At 43.0% G+C, this 25,138-nt stretch overlaps 1 protein-coding gene across 1 annotated transcript; it reads right to left on the bottom strand.

The window, feature by feature from the left end:
• Window positions 1–1,127: 1,127 nt before the first annotated feature.
• On the bottom strand, window positions 1,128–23,443 carry LOC106886596 (poly [ADP-ribose] polymerase 14-like). Its single transcript, XM_014939672.1, has 17 exons — window positions 23,234–23,443; window positions 21,639–21,763; window positions 21,514–21,547; window positions 19,024–19,284; window positions 18,184–18,420; window positions 13,601–15,876; window positions 11,913–12,155; window positions 11,449–11,670; window positions 10,921–10,984; window positions 9,811–9,960; window positions 8,879–8,941; window positions 7,397–7,564; window positions 5,975–6,157; window positions 5,253–5,852; window positions 4,615–4,760; window positions 3,146–3,320; window positions 1,128–2,357 (listed from the first exon to the last, which is right to left on the bottom strand). Exons 1-17 carry the CDS (start codon window positions 23,424–23,426, stop codon window positions 2,068–2,070), a joined length of 5,430 nt encoding a protein of 1,809 aa, XP_014795158.1. The 5' UTR covers window positions 23,427–23,443; the 3' UTR covers window positions 1,128–2,067.
• Window positions 23,444–25,138: the final 1,695 nt, after the last annotated feature.

Here is a 25,138-nt window from a genome sequence, read left to right as displayed (position 1 = left end):
CCTATCGCTACGCTCCCTCACAAAGAGTCCCTCTCCATCTCTTCCGTAGCCCTCTTTTAGGTACTGGAAGGGGCTATCAGGTCTCCCTGGAGCCTTCTCGAGAAGTTTTGGTTGGGACATAGCTGAGACATCACAGAAGGTACCTCCCATCCTTGAACAGGATGTGAAACAAAGCAACGTGTCTTAGTGTTCTTATGCAGTTGCTGACTTAGACATAAGACATAAGACATAAGACAGCAAAAAACCCCTAACTTCTGGACCAAAATCTATTACTAAGCTCCGATTTGCTTTAAATGAGGATTCACACAGGACCTCAGCGTCGCATGGGCGTCTGTGGAAGAGCAGAAATTTTTTCATATGGCCACTTACAGATTGTCACAGAATTGTCAGAGTTGGAAGGGACCTTCTGGAGATCATCTAGTCCAACTCCCCTGCCAAAGCAGGGCTGCCCAGAGCACATCACTCAGGGCTGCATCCAGGTGGATCTTGAAGATCTCCAGAGAAGGGGACTCCACACCTCCCTGGGCAGCCTGTTCCAGGGCTCCATCACCCTCACCGGAAAGTTCTTCCTCATATTTGAGTGGAACTTTCCATGTTCCAGTTTCTGCCCGTTGCCCTTTGTCCTATCGCTGGAAACCACTGAAAAGAGTCCAGCTCCATCATCCTTCAACCCATCCTCTAGATACTTGTAAACGTTAATAAGGTCTCCCCTCAGCCTTCTCTTCTCCAGGCTAGAGTCCCAGCTCCTTGAGCCTCTCCTCATCATGGAGATGCTCCAATCCCTCCATCATCTTAGTTGCCCTAAGCTGGACTCTCTCCAGTAGCTCTCTGTCTCGAACTGGGGAGCCCAGAACTGGACACAGTATTCCAGTTGTGGCCTCCCCAGTGCAGAGCAGAGGGGGAGAATGACCAACCTCCCTCCCTCAACGTAAAGGAGGGCAGAACAATTCCACCTGCAGTCCTTACACACACATCACTCACACAGACACCACCTGAAAAACAATTCTACCTCTTTTCAGCTTCTCACTATTTATAGCCTCACCGTAACATATAGACGTTCAAATGTAACACTTCAGCTTGAAGTGTGTCCCTTTGCATAAAAATACAACTCCATGATACACCACAGCTGTTTGAAACTACCTTTATTTAAAACACGCGTATATGGCTTTTCATTGGCAGTTGTAAGATTATCACTGTAATTAAGTGTACAGCTTGCAAAGATGTACAAATACCATTATTCGTTTGTTTTACAGAACTTTAAAAAGTTTTCAAATATTTTTAAAGGGGTAACTGAGTATGTCCCTCTCTGCAAACTGGTAATTCTACAGAAGGGTTACCGTTTTGACAGTGACCAGAAGAAATCAAGTGTCTCCCTTTACTGCCTTGAAAATTCCAGAAGTGTTGACTTTGTATGTGCAAGTCAGATGTACACACAGCACAGGGGACCATAGAAAATGCCCGTAAGAAACAGGTATTAATATGGAAGTTTATACCTAGAAAATAACAAAGTATGCCGCAGCAGCATAAGGAGAGGTGAAACAACGAATACAAAGTCTAAGTTTAATATTGGGTATCTCTTTTCCTTCAGGACTCTCAGCACCAACAAGGGCAAGCGGATGCCTGAGAATGACTGAAAATAGCGAGAGAGGCTATTCCTCCAATGTGGAATGTTCTAAATAAATCCTCACAGGGAGGCAGGCACTTGGTGCTTTACGGTGGTAACTGGAAACAGGAATGCACACGGATGTGCTGGCCCACCTTACACCTCTGACTTCAGGCCCCAGGTCTCCTCTGCCTCGCACGGGGAGAGGTCAGGGCTGTTCTCACAGTTCTTGGCTACACACCTCCTCACCACTACGTTTGAAATGCGAGTATTGAAATAGCATCTTCCAAAATACTTGCTTATCCCGGCCTCACTGGGTTGATAATTTGAAGACATACTTAAACACACGGATAGATAAGCTAAGTGGTTATTTAAGAAACCTAAATGTAAACAAGAATCAAGAATTGCCCTGCTAATTCCCACATGTAAAAGGCACTGAAGTTTTCCAGATTTCTAAGAATATTCTATTTTCTGAAAGTAATAAGGTATTCAGGATACGCCTGAATGTCATTAAATATGACAAACATTCTTGGAGAATTCACATCATCGACCACGCTGTCGTACAGGTCAGTAGGATCTGCTGGGTCCTTTGGTGGTGGAGTGATGAGTCCTTTGCTGCCAGTGCAGTACTGCCCAGTGAGGACACGAGCCAAGTACATGTATCTTCTGCCATTCATATCTGGTCTGGAATAAGTATTCTGAGCAGAGTAACTTGCATCAACAGCAAAGTATGTTCCATTTCCAATGACTGCAGCTGTTTGGAAGGACAATGTTTTCAAACAGAGTTAGTGTTCTTATTCCCACAAGAATCTCTGAAGCTTCCCCCCCCTTTTATTTTTCTTTAACTCTGCAGAAGTTATAAACTTGGTTAAACGGTAAATTCTAGTAATAATCCTTTATATCAGAATCAAATATGAATCCACTCAGATGCCAGCTAATTATCAATACCCAGGTTTTGTCTGCCCTTTCCTATGGGGAAAAGGGTTCATCTCTGTGTTTAGCCTTGTTGTTTAGGCTGCAATCCATCAAATTGCAAACCTTCAGAGCCTTTTCAACTTCAAATTACTATGATAATTTTAACTACAGTTTTCTAGTTACACCACTTGTGATTGACTGTGCTGTCCTTATCTTTGGGGGCAACAGGAAAAGTATTTCTTCCACCTCTACTCTGCTACAAGCCTTTGTATAAGAAGAGAGGAGATACCAGCAGGTAGCGGTTGGTATCTCAGCTGAAGATGCTGAACAGCAGCCCTTGCTCCTTTCTGCAGGCAGATCATACAAAACATTTCTCAAAAGCTGCCCAGGCTTGGTTTCAGCGTAGGCAAGATTTTCCTAATACCCTCTAGATGGTGGCATTCATCAACAAGGGATTAACTGAACAGGTTAATCCCTCTGTCCATATAGATTATGCTCTGGAGTTGTTTATCATTTTATTCTCCAACTTTATCCAGCCTTCATGTTGTGCTAACAGCACTCTAACATCCACATTCCCTAGTAATCCATATGTGTCTAGGAAATGAACTGCTTTGGGTAACGACTCACCGTTTTTTCCAGCAAACCCACGATTAAATCCATTGTAGTTGATGGTGCTCAACGAGCATGCAGCTGTCCCATGAAACAGCAACTTCTCGTTACTTTGATGCTTGTTCTTTTTACAGAGAGATTTTTTTTTAATTTGGTATGTCTGCCAGAGGAAGGGATTTTGTATTCTTTCAATCTGCAAAGTTACAAAATAGACTTATATTTATACTGGTAGGGACCAATATTTATCATGGCAGGAAAGCATTAAAACCAAACCAAACTGGAAGAATGACAGTGACTTTCACTGTGCTCTGTTAGTGTGTGGGTTGGGAAACCAAATACCTGAGCCTTGTCAAAAATCGGAAACCAAAGTAGCTTACAGGAGGTTTCCACAATGGATAGTTTTGGGCATACGTTTGTCTTGCCTGGTGTTCCAGGTACACAGGCAATCGTGTTAGCTCTGCGTTGCCATTTTTAGAAACGGGCTGAGGTGCCACTGCTAGAGGCAACGATAGCAGATGCTTTCTGTACATCCTAATCATCTTTACTGATGATTTTCTCACTAAAAAGTAGCCTGTAGTGACAGCACTATGTCGAATTTAAGTTTCTCTTCCAGATCTCAGCTTGGAAGTCAAAATTACTTCCTTTACTGTGTAGCTTAGCAACCCCTAAGAAACTCCTATACAAAAATAAACGGGTGGGAGGATAGATGTTGCTGGCTCCCTATGCCAACAACGTGAATATAGCTTAGGGGAAAACAGTGTATCTGTGTCTAAGTACAATCTTAAAGGCACTGCTGTAACAGCTTTCCATTTTCAATGGAAAAAGACCTCACGTCATTACCCGATTTTTTCCACTGTACACTAATATTTTGTTCTATTTGTGTCTTAGTGACCACGCTCATTGAAGCTCAGGATGGAAGATGGAAGAAAATTTGTCAAGTACATATTCTCACTCTTAATTTCAATGCATCTTCTCCTATTTATCGCTTATCCCGGTTCTGAATAATTCCATATTCTCCCTGGCAATTAGATCTCTGGGTACTGTGTTGCAGACTCTTCGATAAGCAGAATCAAATCTTGACACTTTGGTTAAAACCAACACTCTAGCCTGAAAGGCTCTGGGACTGCTTTATGGCCAGTCTGCAAGGACTTCATATTTTGTTTTATATTCTGAATGCATTTGTTTATGCTTCCATTTCAATATTGAATTTCCTAATTGGAAATGCCACGCTGACTAGTGAGTACCACATTAGTTGAACAGAATCAACTCAAAAACCAATGGTCACTGTTTCTGTGCTATTAGAAGGCAGAAATGGTAGGGCAACTCTTTGGAAATTTGATTTTATTTCTATCCATCCTGTAGAGTGCTTGGGGAGACTGACGTGTGACAGGTGTATTAGGTTGCAGGCAACTTACAAACAAATATTTAGAAAGTACATTAATGTTTTCAGCCCAAGAATTCACTTTGTTTCCCCCATAGGATTTCACCTTCTCTATGACAAAGTTGGGACAGGTTTTCTTAAATCTGTTCTGGACTTCCACGTACTCCCGACTTGATGGCTTGAGATTCACCAGTTTGACCCGTTCCTCTCCCATGTCTTCCCACTGCGCAGGGAGCTCTATCGACTGCTTATCTGCAAAATTGAGATTGCATTATCATCACAAATGTCTAGCTCAGTTTTGTAGGAACATCTTACAGAACAACTGCACATAGAGGGCTGAGAGGATAGTACCTTATACAATACTTTATTCCAGGAATACTCTGTGTCTTCACTACTCTAATGCACTGTTAAGACTTTATAATTGAATTACCCCCATACCAATATCTAACTAAAACAAGTCTAAAAACCACAGAAGAATTTTACGCATTCTTCATACAACATTTCCTTCGTCAGACTTAAGCATGAAATCTGTGCTCACTAGCAACATACATACAGATAAAATTTGTATTTAAAACAGACGTTCTGATTTCAGTCATACCTGCCACTAATTATGAAGCTAAAACTGCTGGACGGGGAATAAAAAGCTATTCTTACTTCTTTGGAATATCTGAGTTTGCATTTATGATAATTATCATTCTATATTCACTACTAAAGGTTTTTTTTATTAACGAAGTTGTAATTTACCTTTATTCTTTGGCACACGTTGAATGTTTATAGTTCTTCCTTGGTCATCAATAGCCTGTAGATTATTCAGATCCACATTGCAGTTGTTCTTGTTAATTCTGACAGTAAGATGTGTTCTTTTGGCTATTTTGGCATCCTCCAGCTGCATATTTGTCAGTTTATCAAAAGCAACAAAGCTACCATTGCTTCCTGGATACCTCCATTCTACCAGGTTGTAAACAAGTTCTGCCTTGGATCGTTCTTCTTCAGTGTCCTTTATTTTTTGGATCATTTTTTGAACTTCCACAGAAACAAAGCAGACATCCCTGCTAATACCCGAAATTTTAATGTGATGGGGGGAATGTTTATTTTCAAGCTGAATGGTAACATGCTTTCTTCTCTGGAGATCTGCCAAAGCGTCAATTTGCCTCTCATCAAAATTTTCAATTAGCTCATCTGAAATAATATTTTCAAACTGTTCCTTTAAAATTAAATTCTTTATCCATGATTCAGTTGCATCCACATTTTTTTTGCTTTCTCCACAAATCTGGAATGTGGCTAAATCAACCTTCTTCTCCAAAACCACAGGCTTTTTCTTCTCAATGAGTTGGGTTTTGCCCCCTGAAAATACCGTGAAGAAACACATGTTAATTATTACTTTTAAATAAAAGATATTTAGTTATATGTGCCCATGGCACAAGGAAAACCCACCTACTTATATTTAAATATGGACACTCACGAACCTGTTATGGATGAATTTGAACCTTTTCTTTTCTTCATGCTTTCGTAAAAGTCTCTGAGCATATTTGCCTGGAAGATGATGATTTTAATTATTTTCAAATGCTGTACTGATGTTTTGGTTGCAAATTCCACTATAGCATCCAACATCTCATCAGCCACCTTTGCTGGACACTGTCCTGCTTGACCTAAACAAATATAAAAGGCGGTGAGTGGTACCTAAACCAAGGCAGTGTCTGAAAACAGAGAGAAACAGCCTGTGTCCCCAGCTCACAGACTGGTGTCCCTCTCTCCCCCACTATTGTGCTTTCTGGCCAAAGCCCCAGGTTTAACCTCAGCTCTACACCTAAGCCTGCGAGCTCCGGGAGCTGACATCCTACACAGACCCAGGAAGCCCTTCTAGGATTCGTCCCTGTTTACTGTGAAGCTCCAAGAAGCACTTCAGCCTTAGCATCACTACTCTATCCCCATCTGTAAGCCGAGTACCCAAGTAAAACCAAATCAAAATCAGCAGAGGATTTTGGCACAAGCTTGCAGTGTGTTTCAACATACAAACAGGAACACCAAGCTCAAAACGATTGCTCTCATTGCCCTACAAGCCTGAAGTGCAACCTAAAGCTTATCCTAAAATGCTGACAGGACGCTTGCCAATTTCAGTCACGGCATCCCTTGGACAGCCATGGTGACACCAGCACGCAGAGGATGCTGGCAGTCCAGGGGACCTGCCATAACTATCACTGTGGACTCCAAACACTGACCCACACACCAGCTGTGACCCTAACCTGGCACACTGAGCAAGGACCACCTCATAATTTTGTTTTCCAGTCAAGGGGAGCCTTGGTCTGAGAAGGATACCCTGCTTTCTTCAAGCCCGGCTCCCCAAGCTAAACAGAAGCTGAAGCCAAATAAGCTGGCCTGCCTCAAGCCCTGTGCTGGACCAGGTAGGCTGAAACAAGATCTTTAAAAGGTGTAAACTGCAAGCATTCTGTACTCAGCCCACAATTTCTGTAGTCAACCAGGCAAGGTTTTGGTCTCTGGACGACTCCATCTTTCTTTGCCTACAAAGCCCAACCACAGCCTTTCTGTGGGGCTGAAATCCCAAAGCAAGGTCTATGGGAAGTTTGAAGAAAGGTGCAGGGTGGCCAGCTGAGACACACAATCTGTTTTGGGGCAGAATCTCTTTTACAGAGCCATACCTTTTCTTCTTGCTCAATCAATATTGACTGTAATATTAATACTTTGGAAAAAGCAGCATTTTAGAGGTGTGCAGGTGGTATTTGAACTGACTACAGTGAACCTTCACAAATCATGGTTTACAGAGTTTCTTGCACAAGTTTACAGTTACACATATCAGAGGTATTAACTTTGTCCCACTTTCTGAACCACCTCCGTCACAGCCATCATCGCTTTCCCAAGAAAACACAAACCTGTTCCAATTGCTGGGAAGGAGACAGATTTGTACTTCATTTGCTCACACTTTTCAAGCACAAGGGAGACCTGACTCTTCACATCGTTACCGCTAATCAAGTGCATGATTTTCTTGCACGACAGTTTTCCACCTTCTGTGATAACCATGCCATTTTTAGACATCAGAGCTAGAAGAGAGAAGATAAAAAAGAAGACATAACATTTTCAAAGTGGCTATCTCTTCTGATAGGACAGCTGGTTATATTGATGCTAGAAGAGAAGTGGAAAAAGTGAACAGAAATCCACTGTGAGCTATATTATCCTGGTTTTGCAGAATTGCTTTGAGAAAGAAATTCAAGTAATTGTGTTTTCTAATTTCCCAATATCTCAGCTGCAAAGTAGTTCCCTATTAAGTACAACTTGAGAATTTATGTTGAATTTCAATATAGCACACTTTTAAATAAAAGCCCGCAAGTAGAATGTGCACAATTAATTTATATGATAAATCCTTTCCTATGCCACTTATTCCTTGAAAGCTCCAACTCTTACTCCACAGAAGAGCTGAATGGCTACAGTAATACCATTCAGATAAAGACCAACTGATCTAAGAACTGTGGTTAGGAATCTTTAAAGAGACATTTGTGTTTTTTCAGAGCACTCACATTTGATCACAAACACCTCAAAATGGAGTCACATTGTGAGGATGAATGGATTGATGAACACACAGTTACATACCACTTTGCTGGTCACAAAGGTAACAACTGACTGTAAGATGCTCTGCATGTGCTGGGATCAGGCTGATGAACAGGCAAAGCCTGCAGAGCCCCAGGCTGGGAAAAATATCCAGGAAACCCCATCCTGAAAGTTAACTTTTGGAGTCAGAGCAAGAACATTTTGTTTATGCAGCCAGAACGTGTTTAGAGGCCAACCACAGTGAGGTGGGATTTTATGGCTCTACTGGTGTGGCAGAATGCAGACTACAGAAGAACTCGTGATCACAGCGATAAGCAGAGTTAAATACATAATTATTTTTTATTGAAATAATGTATGAATATAAGCCCAGATTTGCTACCAGCTTTTAAAAGCCAGCCCTGCAAGTGCTTACACCAAAAGACTTCCGCCACTTTGTTCAGTTTCAAAACTTCACCTCCCTTGTAGCTGACAATACAGGAGCTTAAAAATGATGCTCAAGTCTATGGGACTGTTTCTGTTCTTAAGTCAAGAATAATTTCAGGGGTAAAGAACTGAAATTACATTAACTTCCCAGCACTTATTAGCATCAGAAAACTGTAACCATTTTCTGTTCAGCTGTAAAAAGAAAAATTCTCAAAGTAGGTATCCAAATAATAACAGGACTTTTCAAAATTCCTAAAAGTAAGAGTTATTTTTAAAGATAAAATAATTATACCATCAGAGTAGGGAATTATAAAATAACTAAGTTTTCAGAGAGCACAACAAAATAACCCCAAACTTAATCAAACAAAACGTATATTTTAACATACCATATAGATCATATTCTTCTTCTACCTGGGAACCAGCAGCATCTATAATTGCTTTGAAGACCCCTTAAATTATACAAGAAAATAATATACATTCATTAAGTCAACGTAGCTATTTCAACTGGAAAGTCTACTCAACTTCTGTACTCCACAAATACCCTAAATTTGGGGTAAGATCCCACAAAGTGCAAAACCTTGTACCCTACGTACCCTTCACGACACACTGCACTGGCTGCAAAGAGAACACCGCCCTTGTTATTGATTAGAAATCATTGACAATAACTCCTATTTTGTCATTTCACCAGTAGTAAGCCCCCCACCAAACTCTCCAATTGTTTTGCATTGTATCATTTGATGTTTTTCATGCTTGCAATTCACAATGTCACCAAAGCAATCACAGAATCACAGAATGATATGGGGTCAGAAGCGACCTCTGGAGATCATCTAGTCCAACCCCCTGCCAAAGCAGGTCCACCTAGACCAGGCTGAACAGGAACGTGTCCAGGCAGGCTTTGAATGTCTCCAGAGAAGAAGACTCCACCACCTCTCTGGGCAGCCTGTTCCAGTGCAATCCTCTGTTTCTTACAGGTCAATTTACTTAACTGGGGCTTTGGCTTACAGTGAAACATACCAGGACAAGGGCAGCTTTTCAGAACTACCTTTGAGCTAAAAGTTCCCTTTCATTTCAGCATTTTTGTTTTTAAACAAGAAAAATCTGGTCAGATGCCTTTCTGTTTGAGTAGTTTGGAAACGAAATAGAATATTCAGGGCACGTAAAAAAAAAAACTGTTTAAGATCTATTTTCTGACTAATCACAACTCTCTCATCTGAAAAATACTTCATAGAAGTTTCACATATGGACAAATCTTTCCCCTACCCCCTTCTAAAAAGTAGCCCAAACTTATCACTAAAGACCTACATATTGAATAAAGTACCTGTTGTGGTATAAAATGTTGGATTTGTTACGCATACAATAACCTCGGTATCCTCCTTGGTAATATCTCCACTAATTACTTGGAGTGTAATGGAACCAATCTGCATTTCATGAACTCCCAATGCTTCATTTGAAACGGGCCTAATGGAACCTGCAAGGGAAAACAAAAACACCTTAAAACACTTCTCCAGCTCGGGGTATTATTCTGTTCCACTGATGGAAACTTCAACTTATCCTTTTAAGGAATATGCTCAGTCTGATAGACCCAGAGAGCCTCTGCCTGTCTCTTTACTCCATTTCTGAAAGCAGGAAGGCGTGGTATTCTTCCATTCAACTACTGTGAAAACGAAACAGTTTCTATTCCTGTTCAGGCAGTACAAATTCAGAAAGGACTCCTGGGGTTATCTGAGCTGACTAGCTCTGTTTCAGAGCTTCCTGAATCAACTCTTCCAGGAAATGGAGTATCCAGCTTAAGCATTTTCAGTAATACAGATCCCATCACGCTACTTTTGGATTTTGTCATTAATTTTTACCTTCACAGATGTAAAACTGTTCCTTACTTCTAGTCTAAACTTATCCAATTCTTATTTTATCTGCACCCTCTCAACTTCCCTCTCACTGATACTCACAGCAACTGAGAAGAAAGAGCTACGTGCTCCTACGAATAAGCCTCTGCTGTTGATGCAGTTCACTCATGGTTTTGCTACTGTGTCACACTACAGTCAATTAATAAATGGAAGGGAAATGATCCATTCTGTATTTCTCTATATAGGAGATTAAAGGTAGAGAAGTACATGTTATTTATGGCTTGTTTGGCAAAGTGATACCAAGTTCTTGTACCCTTTCAGTAGGACAAACTGATGGGTCTCCTACCAAGATATCCTCTTCCATGCGGTAAGCCTGGCCTCGCAAGGAAATGAGCACACCCTCAACAAAAGAAACTCCTCTTTAAGATTTTGACAAATGGGGTTTAAGAATGCCAGTCCATTAGGAGGAAAAAATCCCACTCTGTGTCTTGACGACACTTTGTCTGTTTCCTGAGACGTATAAAACCACTTTACAGCATTTACATTCTCCCTCGTGTCCCACCTCCTGCCCCTACACAACTTACTTGACCACGGTGCTGCAGCATTGCAACTTTCAGCTACCCTATGCTCTAGCTCAGTGGTAAAAGCCTAAGAAGAGAAAAAAAAGGTACCAAAAAAAGCTTTTAGGAGTTTACGTACCAAGTATTTCTACACTTAACAGTCACATAGCTCTTGCTGAGCCATATGACATATTTTACAGGTGCATTTAGTTATCATTAACAACAGTGGCAGCCTCAGGGTGGAAAGTGTGACAACAGAGACTGTCTTTGCGTTGCCAGAACTCTTCTGTCAGAAGATGAGTGAGGATCTACAGGTGTTCACAGTGCCAGCAGTGAGGCCAATTTCATCTGCAGCTTGTGTTTGCTGACAGTTTATATTCCAGAGACACTGAATGACACACTGGAGATACATAACATCCCACTGTCACCGGCCCACAGCAGCAAGAAAGTGCTAAACTATTGCCTTGAGAAAGCAATGTGACTAAAATATATTGTTAATGCATAACTAGAACAGTATGTAACATGAGCAGCTTTGCTCCCGAGAAGGACTACCTGAATGTTATCCAGATCTCTTGGACTCAAGAGAAAATGAACTTCCTTGAGAGTCTTCCGAGTGTGATTGCTACTGAACTTGAATACCATATCAAACATTAACTCAGAAACGAGGGTTTTAGGAAACCCAAATCCTCCAGTTCCAATAGCTGGGAAAGCGATTGAATTCAATCCAAGTTCCTCAGTTTTCTTCAAGCAGAAATCGATTATGCCTTCTAGGATCTGTAAACACAGCAAAGATCCACAAGAAAAAAAAAAACAAAACAACTACAGGCATCATTTATTATTAGTTCCATAGAGACTGTGCTGGTATGAGGAAAAGCTCTCAGCACATCAGGACATCTTTAAGGTCATTCAAACAGAAACAAATGCAGTCTAGTCATCTAAAATAACTATTTTAAATCCTGAAACTTCAGGATAGGATCCCAAATAAATGTGTTTTCAAAATGATAATTAAAACATACCTTCAGGGTCTGTCCTTGTAATCCATCCCACAAGGGAACTATGGCATGAAGCACGTACTTGCAGGCCAGAGCACATCCAGCGGTGCAGAGCACGCTCCCTTCATCAGGAAGCACGTTATTTCTATCTATTGCTTTGTCAAACTCTGCTTCAAGCTCTGGTCCAGCCTTTGCCAGCAAGGCTTTGCAAAGAGGGCCCCTGCCAAAGTTCAGATCTGTGCCAACACTGTTGACAACAACATCCGTCTGCAACAAAATTGCAACAAAAATATCTATAGCCAGACTTCAAGGAAATAGACACATCCACCAAAGCAAGGCACAGCAGGAAAAACAAGATGCCAACAGAGAAACAACCTGGGTTTCAGCACAGCTTCTGCATACCTAGTATTCCTGGACTTGTAGGAAACCTATAGTAGGCAGCATCAGACCCACTGTGGGTACCAACACCAGAGGTATCTACATGAGAGCAGGTACACGTTCCATCATCCATCCATCCATCATCCATCCATCCATCCATCACTGGCAAGCCCCCAGTGGAGGCAAGGCTGAGACTCACCTCACCCCAAACAGACACCAGTGTCCGGGCAGGTGAAATTAACCCAATGTAGAAAGTTTAAATGTCCCCTTTCCTCCTTTCCACTGAGGTGGGACTCTCTACACCTACATCAGAAAAGCAGGACCTCGTGCAGCAAAACGAGGTGAAGGGAGATGGCTGTGCTTTCATCAAGTAAAACAGGCAAAGCCCCAAAGCCTGTTGTTTGCTTTGCAGTTCCACTGGAGGTCTTTTAATTACAAAGTATTTTAAATATGCATCATATTGAGGGTTTTTTACATCCACTACTGCTCTTTTGTTGAAATAGGCTTTAACAGACAACAAAATAACAATGGAACCAACTAATATTGAAAATATAGGACAATAATAATAATAATAATATAGGGAGATTTTTAAACACCATAGGCAGAAAAATCAAGGGCAGTTGAACGAGAGGTGCACTTTGCATCACTGAACAAAAAAACATACAGGAAAGAAACTACATCAGAGGTGTAAATTGAGTTTTGATGGTCCAGATGAGTAGTGGTTAAACTCTTTGTTAGCAAAAAGAATGAAAAAACGCAAAACGGGACAAAAATAAGTAGAATCAGGTCTAGGCTTTGACAAAATGATCTAAGCACGCACCCTTCTACAGGGCTGCTTTTCTAGAGGCCAGTAACTTCTTCACAGACTGTGTCTTTAACCCATCCAAAGAGAACTGTAAGAAGTTAGCTGTATCCTCCCTGTTAGCATGACTCAAAACGGCAGGCCAGACAGGTGCTGGTTTCCTGTAATATCCAACCAGGATAGCTATAGATCATATAAATACTTTTAGAAGATATTAAAATATCTCCCTAAAAAAAAAAAAAACCAAACTGTTTTACACGTTGTCGATAGATTTGGAGAATGAATAAAGTCTATCTGGGAATGAAAGACCTCTAAATTCAAAGGTGCCCATTAGAAACAGCTGCAGAGTGAGAGATCCCAACCTGAAACCCAGCAGTTTTCCAAGCTTGCATCCTTGCTTAGGCACCACATAGCTCTTGTTTACTTATGTAGCAATTGCCTTGTAAAACAATATAACCTACTGTCTTTCCTTTTCTATTTGAATTTAAAGATGACATCAAGTTAGAGAGGAACCAGGAAATTAAAGACCTACCGTGGCCTCCTGAATGTTTTTCTTCTCCACTCGGATGAGCAGTCCTTCATTTGTCCTAAGTGTCTGCAGATCCTCTTTTCTCTTCTCCTGGCTCTGTCTCAGCTTACCATTTCCCACCCTTGGTGGTGGTGGTACTGAAGGTGATTTGGCTGTAAATGCTGTTTTTACTCTCTCACTCAGAGCCTGAACCATTTCTTCTGCGTCACCCACAAGGTGAACCTCCTTCAAGCTGGTGTCTCCCCTGGATTCTTCCAAGGTCTCCCTGATGGTAGATACAATCGAATACGTACACAGTTCCACTGGAAAGCCAAAAATCCCTCCACTTACAGCAGGCAGAGCTACGGAACGATGATTGTACATTCCGGCAAGTAGGAGGCTCATCTTCACCGTCTTTCTTAACAAGGACACACACTTTTCTTCTTCCTCTTTCCTCCACCTGGGCCCAACGGCATGAATGACGTTCTTGCAGGGGAGTTTCCCAGCGCCCATGATGACTGCACACCCCGGCTGCAAAGGCCCGTTCTTCCTCACCAGCTCATCACACTCCTCTTGTAGCTCTGGACCAGCCACCTTTAACAACGCGCTTGCAAGGCCACTGACGTGTTTTAAGTCTTCATTAGATGCATTTACCACGACATCGACAGGATAAGTGCTCAAGTCAGCTTTATACACTGCTACTACAACTCCATCTGGCAGCACTTTCTTGTAGTACAGCTTTCTTTTCTCTTTGTTATCAACTTTTTCATCCATCTGTTGTTGTTGTTCTTCTTCTTCTTCCAGCCTAATCAAACAGCTAAATTTCTGCTTTGCCTCAAATACACATGAATCTTCCCTCTCAGCAAAGAACTCCTTGGCCCCTGGTGTATTAACTGGCACGCTTTTTAAGTAAAGAGATGAGAGAATTTTTTCAAATGTGGCGACTGCTTTTGGCACTTCTGCTCTTGATCCACTCAGGGAAATACACGGTGTCTCAGTGTCAAAACATACTGTCACACCTTTCTTCCTCAATTCAAGATAAAGACTGGATTTTTCCTTCTCTACAAACTGCACTGCCAGCTGCGACTTAGCTGGGATTACTTTTTCCATGTGTGTGTTTCTGTCTATGAAATCATTAAGCTTCTGATAAACTTCTGTTACGGCCTTAGAAATGCCAGCAATAATCACTTTGTTGTCTTTTCCAACAGGGTCATCAATGACTACATTTTCCTGGGGAGAACTGTACTTCTTACGCAAGAAGGCAAGAAGACTACTCCACTGCTGCTTTTTAATGATCTCACCATCCTCCACCTGGATGCACTTATGTTGTAAACCTGTCTTTATTTGCTTTTCTGCTTCTAGAAGATCTTTGGCAGCATGTCCAAATAGCAACATAGTATCATCCTCAAGCTCATAAAAAGCATTAATTTTCTTCCTGGTGAATAATATCTCTGACATTGGTTTATTATCTACATGCTGTAGATAGTTGAAAACATAGCGATCAATAGGAACTGATGTGCATGGCATATTTAGTATCTTTTCCAGTAAGTCACCTTTGACTTTATATACTTCCACAGGTAATCCGCACAACTGAACAGCTTTTTTTGTGTCATCATAAAAGATCTTTAAGCACGGATATTCGTTGTGAATATTCTTTTCCAGCCCAGCATTGTTCAGAACAGTGTACTTCCCTGGGATGATGGACACGGAAATTTCTATGCTCTGTTTTTCCCTTTCACTTTGACTCGTGGGTATTTCCATGCATTTCCTCACTTCCTTCTCTGCACTGTCCACTGCTGCTCTGTTGCCCGCAATCACCACCATCTCCTCAGAAATATCAGTTATGGTCAAGGCAACATCCTTCACCAATCTGTTTCTCATATCTTTCCAGTGCACTGATTTTACTTTACATTTTATAGCTACGTAACGTGCCATGATACGCGAGAACTCAGCCAAAGCATCCTGCTTCCACGTCTTGATCAACTTAATCATTGCTTTTTTCTGCTCGGAGAGAGTTGATGATGGGCACAACGTAATTTCTGGGTTTGCACAGACTATCTGGGGCCATTTTAGCTCACAATGGCAAATTGCCATTTCCTGGTTTATGTCTTGCATCAGTTTAGCCTGCTTTTGTAAAAACTGCCAGACATAGGGATCCAGTGGCACCCCAATGGGGTCTGGCATCTTGAAAGCCGGTACGTCTTCTCCGTAGAGAGCTGTTCCCAGGGAGTGGTAATAGGGATGCACAGAAATTGGTTTCTGTTCCAGTAAATGCTGCTTTTCCAAGACAGTGCTTAGATCTAAAAGGTAGGACACGCACATACAAACACACATATACCATTAACTTTAAATCAAGCAAATGACTCTGCTAAAACTATTACATTGACTAATATAATTATTTTTTTTTCCATTTGAAAGAGCTATTTTTATGTCCCTCTGATTTCCAAATCACTGTGTAGGTAAGGGGACTTGGCTCCAACTACTGTAGTAAATATGCTTGTGCCTGTATTTATCTCCTACACCTTGCTCTCATTTCCTATGGAAACCCCACCACAGAGCAGGGCAATATCAACGTTCTACTATGAAATGCTCCTTGCTCTCAACTTAAACTTTTCTTTTTTTTTACCATTTCAGTTGGGGCGGACAAAAGAAAAGAATTATAATATTGGCGGGGACTTAAAAATCACGTTACAGTGATTCAAATTACATATTAACTTAATGTCACTGATTTTACTTTACATTTTATAGCTACGTAACGTGCCATGATACGCGAGAACTCAGCCAAAGCATCCTGCTTCCACGTCTTGATCAACTTAATCGCTGCTTTTTTCTGCTTGGAGAGAGTTGATGATGGGCACAACATAATTTCTGGGTTTGCACAGACTATCTGGGGCCATTTTAGCTCACAATGGCAAATTGCCATTTCCTGGTTTATGTCTTGCATCAGTTTAGCCTGCTTTTGTAAAAACTGCCAGACATAGGGATCCAGTGGCACCCCAATGGGGTCTGGCATCTTGAAAGCCGGTACGTCTTCTCCGTAGAGAGCTGTTCCCAGGGAGTGGTAATAGGGATGCACAGAAATTGGTTTCTGTTCCAGTAAATGCTGCTTTTCCAAGACAGTGCTTAGATCTAAAAGGTAGGACACGCACATACAAACACACATATACCATTAACTTTAAATCAAGCAAATGACTCTGCTAAAACTATTACATTGACTAATATAATTATTTTTTTTTCCATTTGAAAGAGCTATTTTTATGTCCCTCTGATTTCCAAATCACTGTGTAGGTAAGGGGACTTGGCTCCAACTACTGTAGTAAATATGCTTGTGCCTGTATTTATCTCCTACACCTTGCTCTCATTTCCTATGGAAACCCCACCACAGAGCAGGGCAATATCAACGTTCTACTATGAAATGCTCCTTGCTCTCAACTTAAACTTTTCTTTTTTTTTACCATTTCAGTTGGGGCGGACAAAAGAAAAGAATTATAATATTGGCGGGGACTTAAAAATCACGTTACAGTGATTCAAATTACATATTAACTTAATGTACAAAATACTCTTAAGCAAATTCTGAGAGTCAGAAGAAAAACAATCAACTGGCAGATAACTTTAATTAAAAGTAATGGAATTTACTAAGTCAGGAGTCTCCTGTGTCCCTCTGATTTCCAAATCACTGTGTAGGGGACAGACTAATATAATTATTTTTTTTTCCATTTGAAAGAGCTATTTTTATGTCCCTCTGATTTCCAAATCACTGTGTAGGTAAGGGGACTTGGCTCCAACTACTGTAGTAAATATGCTTGTGCCTGTATTTATCTCCTACACCTTGCTCTCATTTCCTATGGAAACCCCACCACAGAGCAGGGCAATATCGACGTTCTACTATGAAATGCTCCTTGCTCTCAACTTAAACTTTTCTTTTTTTTTTTACCATTTCAGTTGGGGCGGACAAAAGAAAGGAATTATAATATTGGCGGGGACTTAAAAATCACGTTACAGTGATTCAAATTACATATTAACTTAATGTACAAAATACTCTTAAGCAAATTCTGAGAGCCAGAAGAAAAACAATCACCTGGCAGATAACTTTAATTAAAAGTAAAGGAATTTACTAAGTCAGGAGTCTCCTAACTCAGATATAATTACTATGGGTTGTGCTGGGACAAAAATGGGACAGTGATTTAACACAGAATAGTAACGAGATTGTTCTTTAGCTCTATTCTTCCTGATAACCAAGATATCTGACCTTAATTAGTTTCTGAAAGTTAACTGTGCTAACTGAAGTTATTGACAGATCCTGCTTCCTCTACCTGTAAGTATAATTAATGTTGTATTGCAGATAAAAACCTCTGTAAGTGGTGAAAAAAGATCAGTGGGAGCAACCCATGCAGAAAACGGGTATTAAAATGAATCTTTAGTTGCATTAAGAAAAATCCTCAGAGAGACTCTGAAACAGTATTCCTAAATCCAGAGCACTTCCCAGGAACAGGACATTGCACCCTGGCTTTAGAGACAGTAAGCTTCTCCTAATGCCCAAATTTGCAGTGATTTTCTCTTAGGTGTACCACCTGGGAGCACTTTGGTCAGGCAAAAGACAGCATTACCTTTGTGATCACAGAAAGTAATGATGGCCGTGTTCTTCTCGGGGAAGAGCTGGACGTCTGACACAGGCCCCCCTCCGTTCTGTGGACTCTGAAAGTAAGCTGAGATGCAGTCTGTGGAAACACTGGCCGGTACGTTTTCAGCCCTGATGCTCCGGGTCAATTCAAGAAGCCTGGCAGTTATTTTCAATTCTTTAACTCTCTTGTTTTGTGAGCACTTCTTGACAAATTCTTCAGTATCTGTAAACAGAAGAACAGTGTGAACTGACCATGTTTTCCTGAGTCACTATCAGCCCTGGCAGAGAAAGGAGACAAGTTCACTTCTCCCTGTATTTGGAGCAAAACTCTCCTTGGTGCCAAATAACTGTGCATTGTCACAAAAAAGGGGAAGTGCACACAGCCATGTTACTCTCTGCTATTCACTGCCACTATATTATACCACTATCTCTGTTCCCCTCTTATTAATCTCTTGATGAACTTCTCACTGTTTCACTGTCTTCTCAAATGGAGACTTTATATACTTCAATAATTTGCAGAATTCATCTCCGCACTCAGTGCGCTTCTCATCGTTCTCCACCCAACCCAAAATCAGACAGAGACAACGAAACATTCTCATCCAACTTCAATTAATGAAGATGCCACAATGTTCTTTTTTTAGGGTAAGGTTTGGATCACAGGTGTTTTCATGGAGATGTATTTAAGACTTAAATCTTTCTTGAGAGACTACAGTCCAGGTACTTTTTAAAAAATGTCTGAATCTCTAAATGGGAGAGGAATCAAGCTCTGAAAGTTATTACACATACACACACGTGGAAATGAAGGTCAGTGTTCAGCCTGTCTTACCAATACTTTTTATAAAGGTAGCTACGGCAACATTTCTTTCAGGTATCACTTCCACAGTGAAGTCATCATCCACTGCCAGGCCGCTGATGCTCTCCAACAGCATACTTAAGCATTTTATGTTGCATCCTTGTATGTTTTCAAACACCACCGAAGGTGAGGTCTTCCTGGACCTTTCTGCAACGTTCTTCGCAGAGCCAGCTTCCTCCTGGAGCTTACTGGTCGGATCAAAACTCTCTGCTTCCTGCAAGGCTTCTGCATCATCTGCAACAGAAAGAGAAGTAAGCCACATGGCATATGGGTACACATTTCCTGGAATAAACAGATTTTACTTACCTTTTCTCTCTTTTCCTAAGAAAAGAGATCATCTAACCAAATACTGCAGGGATCCAAAACAGCCCAGATGCAACAGATCTGTCGGTCTGCAGGCAGTTTCTTTGGTAGCACAAAAACAGCCACAAGTAAACAAGTCCAAGGTCACTGTTAATGTCTCTGTGTCAGAGACATGAATAAAAAAAAAATCCAATGAGATAATTGGCCATGGCTGCTCAGGCATTTGTGAGAGATCCTGCAGCCTCTGCATCAGTTTCTTGGCCTGGGTGCAGGCGTAACAAGCCCAAACGTAGCTTGGGACATCCACAGGCACCATAGGCCACCAGTAGCTCTGTGGGACTCGATGCAAAGCCTCCTGATGACCACGGTGCTGAGCCATCCCCATGGCATGACAGCGCTGAAGGTCCCACGTGCACAGAAAGCTGGTACACGGATGCAACAACACTTCACAGATACAAAATATAGCAGGGGTTGCCCACCAAGTATCCCAGAAGTCCAGTGGCTGCCAGAGGAAGGCACATACATCTCCAGCTTTACAGACAGATGAGGGTAGAGGAGAGAGAGAACCTCCAAATGAGAGCGATGTGCTCCTCCACACGCCTGAGTAAACTGAAAGTGTCACCCAGGTGTGTGGTGACACAACTGTCCTATATGTCATGGAAAAAGGCAGTCACACAGCACTGCAGGGGATGGGCACAGGCCAAAGGGCACCCTAGGGTGGTCAAGATGGCCATTGCTCGCTATCAAAGGCAGCTCTTCAGTCCTTGCCCCAATGAACACGAGCAGGAGCATAAGCCCCTCTCAGTCTAGTAAACCAGCACATCCCTGCACCATGGCAGGAAGACAAGCACCCAGTGAAACCCTGGCATTCACCACCCTCAGTGGGGCCACCACCTCGGGCTGTAGCAGAGGACACATAAAACTGAGGGGAGAGGAGCTCAGTGGAGCAGTTGTACACCTGACCAGGGACGTGGGGGAAGTAAGGCCTCTTACTTGCTTTTGATCAAGGACACCCAAAAATCCCTAAATCCTAGGGTAGCATCCAACAGGCTGGCTGTGGAGGGGCAGCCCCAAGGAGAGAGACAGACATGGGGTGGGAAGGCTCAAGCAGCTGGCACCACAAACAGGGCAGCTCTGCCAGCTCGCTGGGTTTACAAGGTCTCCCAAGGTACAACAACTGATAACAAGCCCATAACGTCTTCAGAAGACAGCTGCTTTTGGAGGCCTACCAGCAGGAGCTCGACAAGAGGAAAACAAAAAGAAATAACCACAGAAGCAACAGCTCTACAGATGCTGGTTATTGATTTCTACATCACTAACAGGAATTATCTGCTCCACTAAGTCCAACAAAGAAAGCACAAAAAAGTACAAAAAAGGCCAAAACCGAGAGCTAGGCTGACCCAACAAAGCGATTAAGAGCAGCATCTAGAGACTTTCAGGGTCCTTTCTAGTATAACCCAAAAAATAGCAGATAACAACTTTGAGTGCCTAACTTTGAAAAGGAGGAAATCTACCCAAAACAGCACCGAACAAGACTTCATACAGAAAGGAAAAGATAGGGGGTTAATTATTGAAGAAATTCCTGATTAATTGGTCTGTCCCGGGGCTGACTATTTACTCTTCACAGATGCGGGTACATTTGGGTGTGCAGTACTGTTTTCTAGACTGCTTTCTGAATCCTAAAGCTTAGCAGAATATTACAGAGAGAGGACCTAACCGAGGTCCCCGAGGTGCTGGGGAGATGCACCACTTGCCTTTACAGACTCTCCTCACTGCAGGGAGCACAAAGACACCAGGTCTGGGCTTGAGACCTTCAATGTAGGTGTTTCTACGTAGATCTTATCTTGGTTCCCTTTTCCTGCGTAACTGCTCTAAATCCCTCTCTGGAGATGCTCCTCTCCAGATTTTTACCATTTTTAATGCTATTTTAGAAGCTAAAACCAGGCACGTGGTCTAAGTCTGGCACAGTGAACTCCATCCTTGGTGATAGAGTCTGCAGTGTCCCTGGCCAGACTTCCTTCCCTGTCTCACCGGAGTCAGCCTGCCAAACTTGGAAACTGTCAGCACAACTCCCCACAGAACTGGAGCTGGGTCTGGAGAAGTCACCAACACTTTCATTTCATGAAGAATCAGTACACAGAGTGATGGATAACATTTTACCTTTTGTTGGAAGGCTGCCCATGGAATCCAAAGCCTAAAATGAAATGAAAGCAAAATATCAGTGACTGATTTGACGCTCTCACCACTATTTCAAAGCTCTGGTTAGGATTACAATTTTTATTCACCTTTGTGGGAACTAATTTTTCTCCAAGTGCCACTGCTTTTTCAGGCTCTGAGACAGTAAACTTCAACACTCCTCTTTCTCCCAAATACAGCTGATGAGACTGTCTCTCAAGAACTTGTTGCTTCACTAAATAAAAAAAACAAACAAAAATCAAGAACTTGTTGCTTCACTAAATAAAAAAACAAACAAAAAAAAAACCAACCCAGTAACAATCCAAATAGAAATATAACTTCAAATTATGTAGCACTTTCCACCATTACATTAGAACGCATATCTTGTCCCACAAAACAAGCTTTAAACTCGTAACACCAACACGGCACGCACAAGACTTTCCTCCTGAAAAGAAATGAAAGAGCAGCAGAAGACATTATTTCTGCAAAAACACCACCAGAGATGCAAAGCTCAGCTCCACCACACACTTCATGGCTGGTTGCTGGTAGGCAGACCTGTGCCAGGGCTGCAGCACCAGGGTCCCAGAACTGGCCCCACACCTTGCACACCCTCTTCTAGCCAGCGTCAAAAAAAATAATGGTTTGGGGCTGCATGTCCTGAACTTACCAGCTGGTTGAGTCAGCAACTGGGAAGCATGACAGGGCAGGAAAAAAAAAGAAAAAGTGTGTGTGTGTATATATATATATATGGTTTTATGCACATACATATATATGCATACATTTAACACAACTGCAGCTAAACGCTTTCCACCTTGCTGCAACTTTATAAAAATACATGCACATTACATACATCGTCTTTTTAATATATATATGTATCTACAATATGTATTAAGCTATATTAACATAAGCTTCATTATTAATTATTATTAAAGGGGACCTAAAGGAAAGATGGGAAGGGACTCTTTATGAGGGATTGTAGCAGTAGGATGAGAGGCAACAGTTTTACACTGAAAGAGGGGAAATTTAGATGAAATATTAGGAAGAAACTCTTTCCTGTGAGGGTGGTGAGACACTGGAACAGGCTGGCTAGAGAAGCTGTGGATGCCCCATCCCCGGAGGGGTTCAAGGCCAGGCTGGATGGGGCTTTGAGCAACCTGGTCTGGTGGGAGATGTCCCTGCCCAGGGCAGGGGGGTCGGAACTCGATGATCTTTGAGGTCCCTTCCAACCTGAACCATTCTGAGTCTATCTCGAGGGCAATTCATAGAATATTACTGTTCATCAAAATTAACATACACCCGGTAGGGTGTATTTACTAACTTACAGCCTTAAGTTGTTCAAAACGCAATCTAGAGGCTCGCACTCAGCACCCGATTTAAGCATATACATATAAGCAAATACATATTATACATTCTATATTGCCCATTACGAGATGTATATGACATATTATGCACTATAGATGTGTACGTTACATGCTAGACCATACGTATCGCATCACATGCGATAATTAAGCCAGTATATATATATTATTATTATTTTTTAACCTCTCTGGAGGCTGCGGTGGGGAGTTACCGACCCCCCCGCCCTCACCCCCACAGGCGGCCCATGCGGCGGCCCCTTCCCCGGCCCCCCCGCCCGGGGGCAGGCGGGCAGCCCCGGGTCCGCCCCGGACCCCGCCGGTCCCCTGACCCCAGCCCGGCCGCTCACCCTCGGGCTGGGCGAAGCAGACGAGGAGCTCCCCGGCGGTGGCGGCGTCCCTCAGCTCGCACTCGCCGCCCCCCGAGCGCCGCTGGCTCTTGAAGTAGCAGAGCAGCTTCTTCCTCAGGGCGGCCGAGGGCCCGGCGGCGCCCCAGTCGCCGCGCACCACCAGCGGGAAACAGCCCTGCCCCGGGCTCGCCATGGTGGGCCCCGGCTCCTCTCAGCGCCGACTTTCGTTTCCGTTTGGCGGCGGGGCCCACCTTCCCGCCCCGCTCCGCTCCGCCCCACCGCCTTCCCCCTCAAGCAGGGTTCAGCGAGGCGGGCGCCGCGCCGCGCCGCGCCGGGAAGGGCCGCCCCCCCGTCGCCACACACCCGCTCTCGGCCGGCTTCTTCCCGGGCCCGGCCTCACACCTGCGGCTCCTCTCTCCGCCGCGACCTCCTAAAATACCCAAACCTGCCTCAGGCGCTTGGAAAATGTCCCCTCCCTCCCTTCCTCTGCTGGGACGAGGGAGGAGGTTCCCCTGGCGCTCCTCCGCCTCCCCCCGGCCTGGAGGCGACGATAAACCGGTTGGGAGAAGCAGTGGCTTCTACTTGCCAACCTGCACAAAACCCAGTGCTGCTTTGGGCTGGATTGGCCACCAGTCGAACCCCAGGTGCTACTGGCTTCTGTTGACTTCTATTGACTTCTACTGACTTCTCCTTCCCAGGAGGGGAAGAGAGAGAGATTTATGGGTTGAAAACAAAACCCCAACCCTAAACCAGCTATAATGAAATGTTAACATAAAAAGAAAAGATAACAGTAATAATAAGGAAACAATGAAATATATACAAAACCAGTATCGGGCTCCCAGGGTGATGATCCACGTCAGCCGTCAGCGCTGGAACCGGACCCCGGAACGCGTGGGAAGTGGATTCCAGATCTGGATTCAGGAACACACGGATGGGGATCAAAGGCGGAATGACCAGAGTCCTCCTTGGACACCAGCCATTAAAGAAAAGACTTGACCCCCTTTGATCCCTCAGCTTTATAGGGAGCACGACGCAGATGGGATGGATCACCCCGTTGGTCAGTTTTGGGTCACCTGTCCTGTGCGCTCCTCCCTGCAAGTGCGACCCCACTACGTTCCTCCAGCCTGGCGCTTCATGAAGTCGTCTGACCTTGGTTGTTATAGCAATAAGTCTAAGCAGGAGCCTCTCTGCGTGCCATTCCTTGGCAGTCACCATAAACATCAGAGGTTATCACTGCTAGAAGCACTCTCTGAAAAACACGCCATTAATTTCAGAGACTGCAGTCAGTTAGGAAAGACTTAAGTGAAAAGTAAAATAACTGAAAAGTAAAATTACTAAAAAGTGGTTTTGTTCTGTCTCATACCAGGACACCCGGGCTTGATGCCCTAGGCACCTGTAATGCAAGTACTGGTGAAAAACACCTTGATGTTCTCCACAGCTTCTTGTGGGGATGGAGGAGTCGAGAACAGATGGATTAGTGTTTCCTGGAGAGAAAGGTCAGAGTGACCCATCAGCTGCAGTGAAGCACCCTGAGCCATCAACCTCTGCCTCCTGTCATGTTGGTGAACTGGTGACCTAATGTGTTAAGGGAATCAATTAAGTTTATTTGTTTTAAAAGCAAAACTCAAGACTGTTGTCCCCCACGCCCATATCTTGATTTCAAGCACTAGGAATACACCAGTCAGCATTTTTCAGCAGTTAGAAAACTGATGTAATCAATAGCAAAAAAGCCCAAAGAAGTGTTTGCAGCACGAGTGAATGAATAGCCTGATGCTTTGGGCTCCACTGAGGTACTTGGAGGTTCACGTTATTTCACACCATCTTCCCTAGAAAACATGTCCCTCAGCAGTGTTTGCCCAGCGACCATTATGGCTTATATGAACACACCAACCCACAGGAAAACTT

Source organism: Calidris pugnax, unplaced genomic scaffold (genome assembly GCF_001431845.1).
Source record: "Calidris pugnax isolate Ruff unplaced genomic scaffold, ASM143184v1 scaffold21, whole genome shotgun sequence".
In the NCBI taxonomy this organism is placed as follows: Eukaryota; Metazoa; Chordata; class Aves; order Charadriiformes; family Scolopacidae; genus Calidris; species Calidris pugnax.
This window is presented reverse-complemented; position numbering and strand designations above follow the sequence as displayed.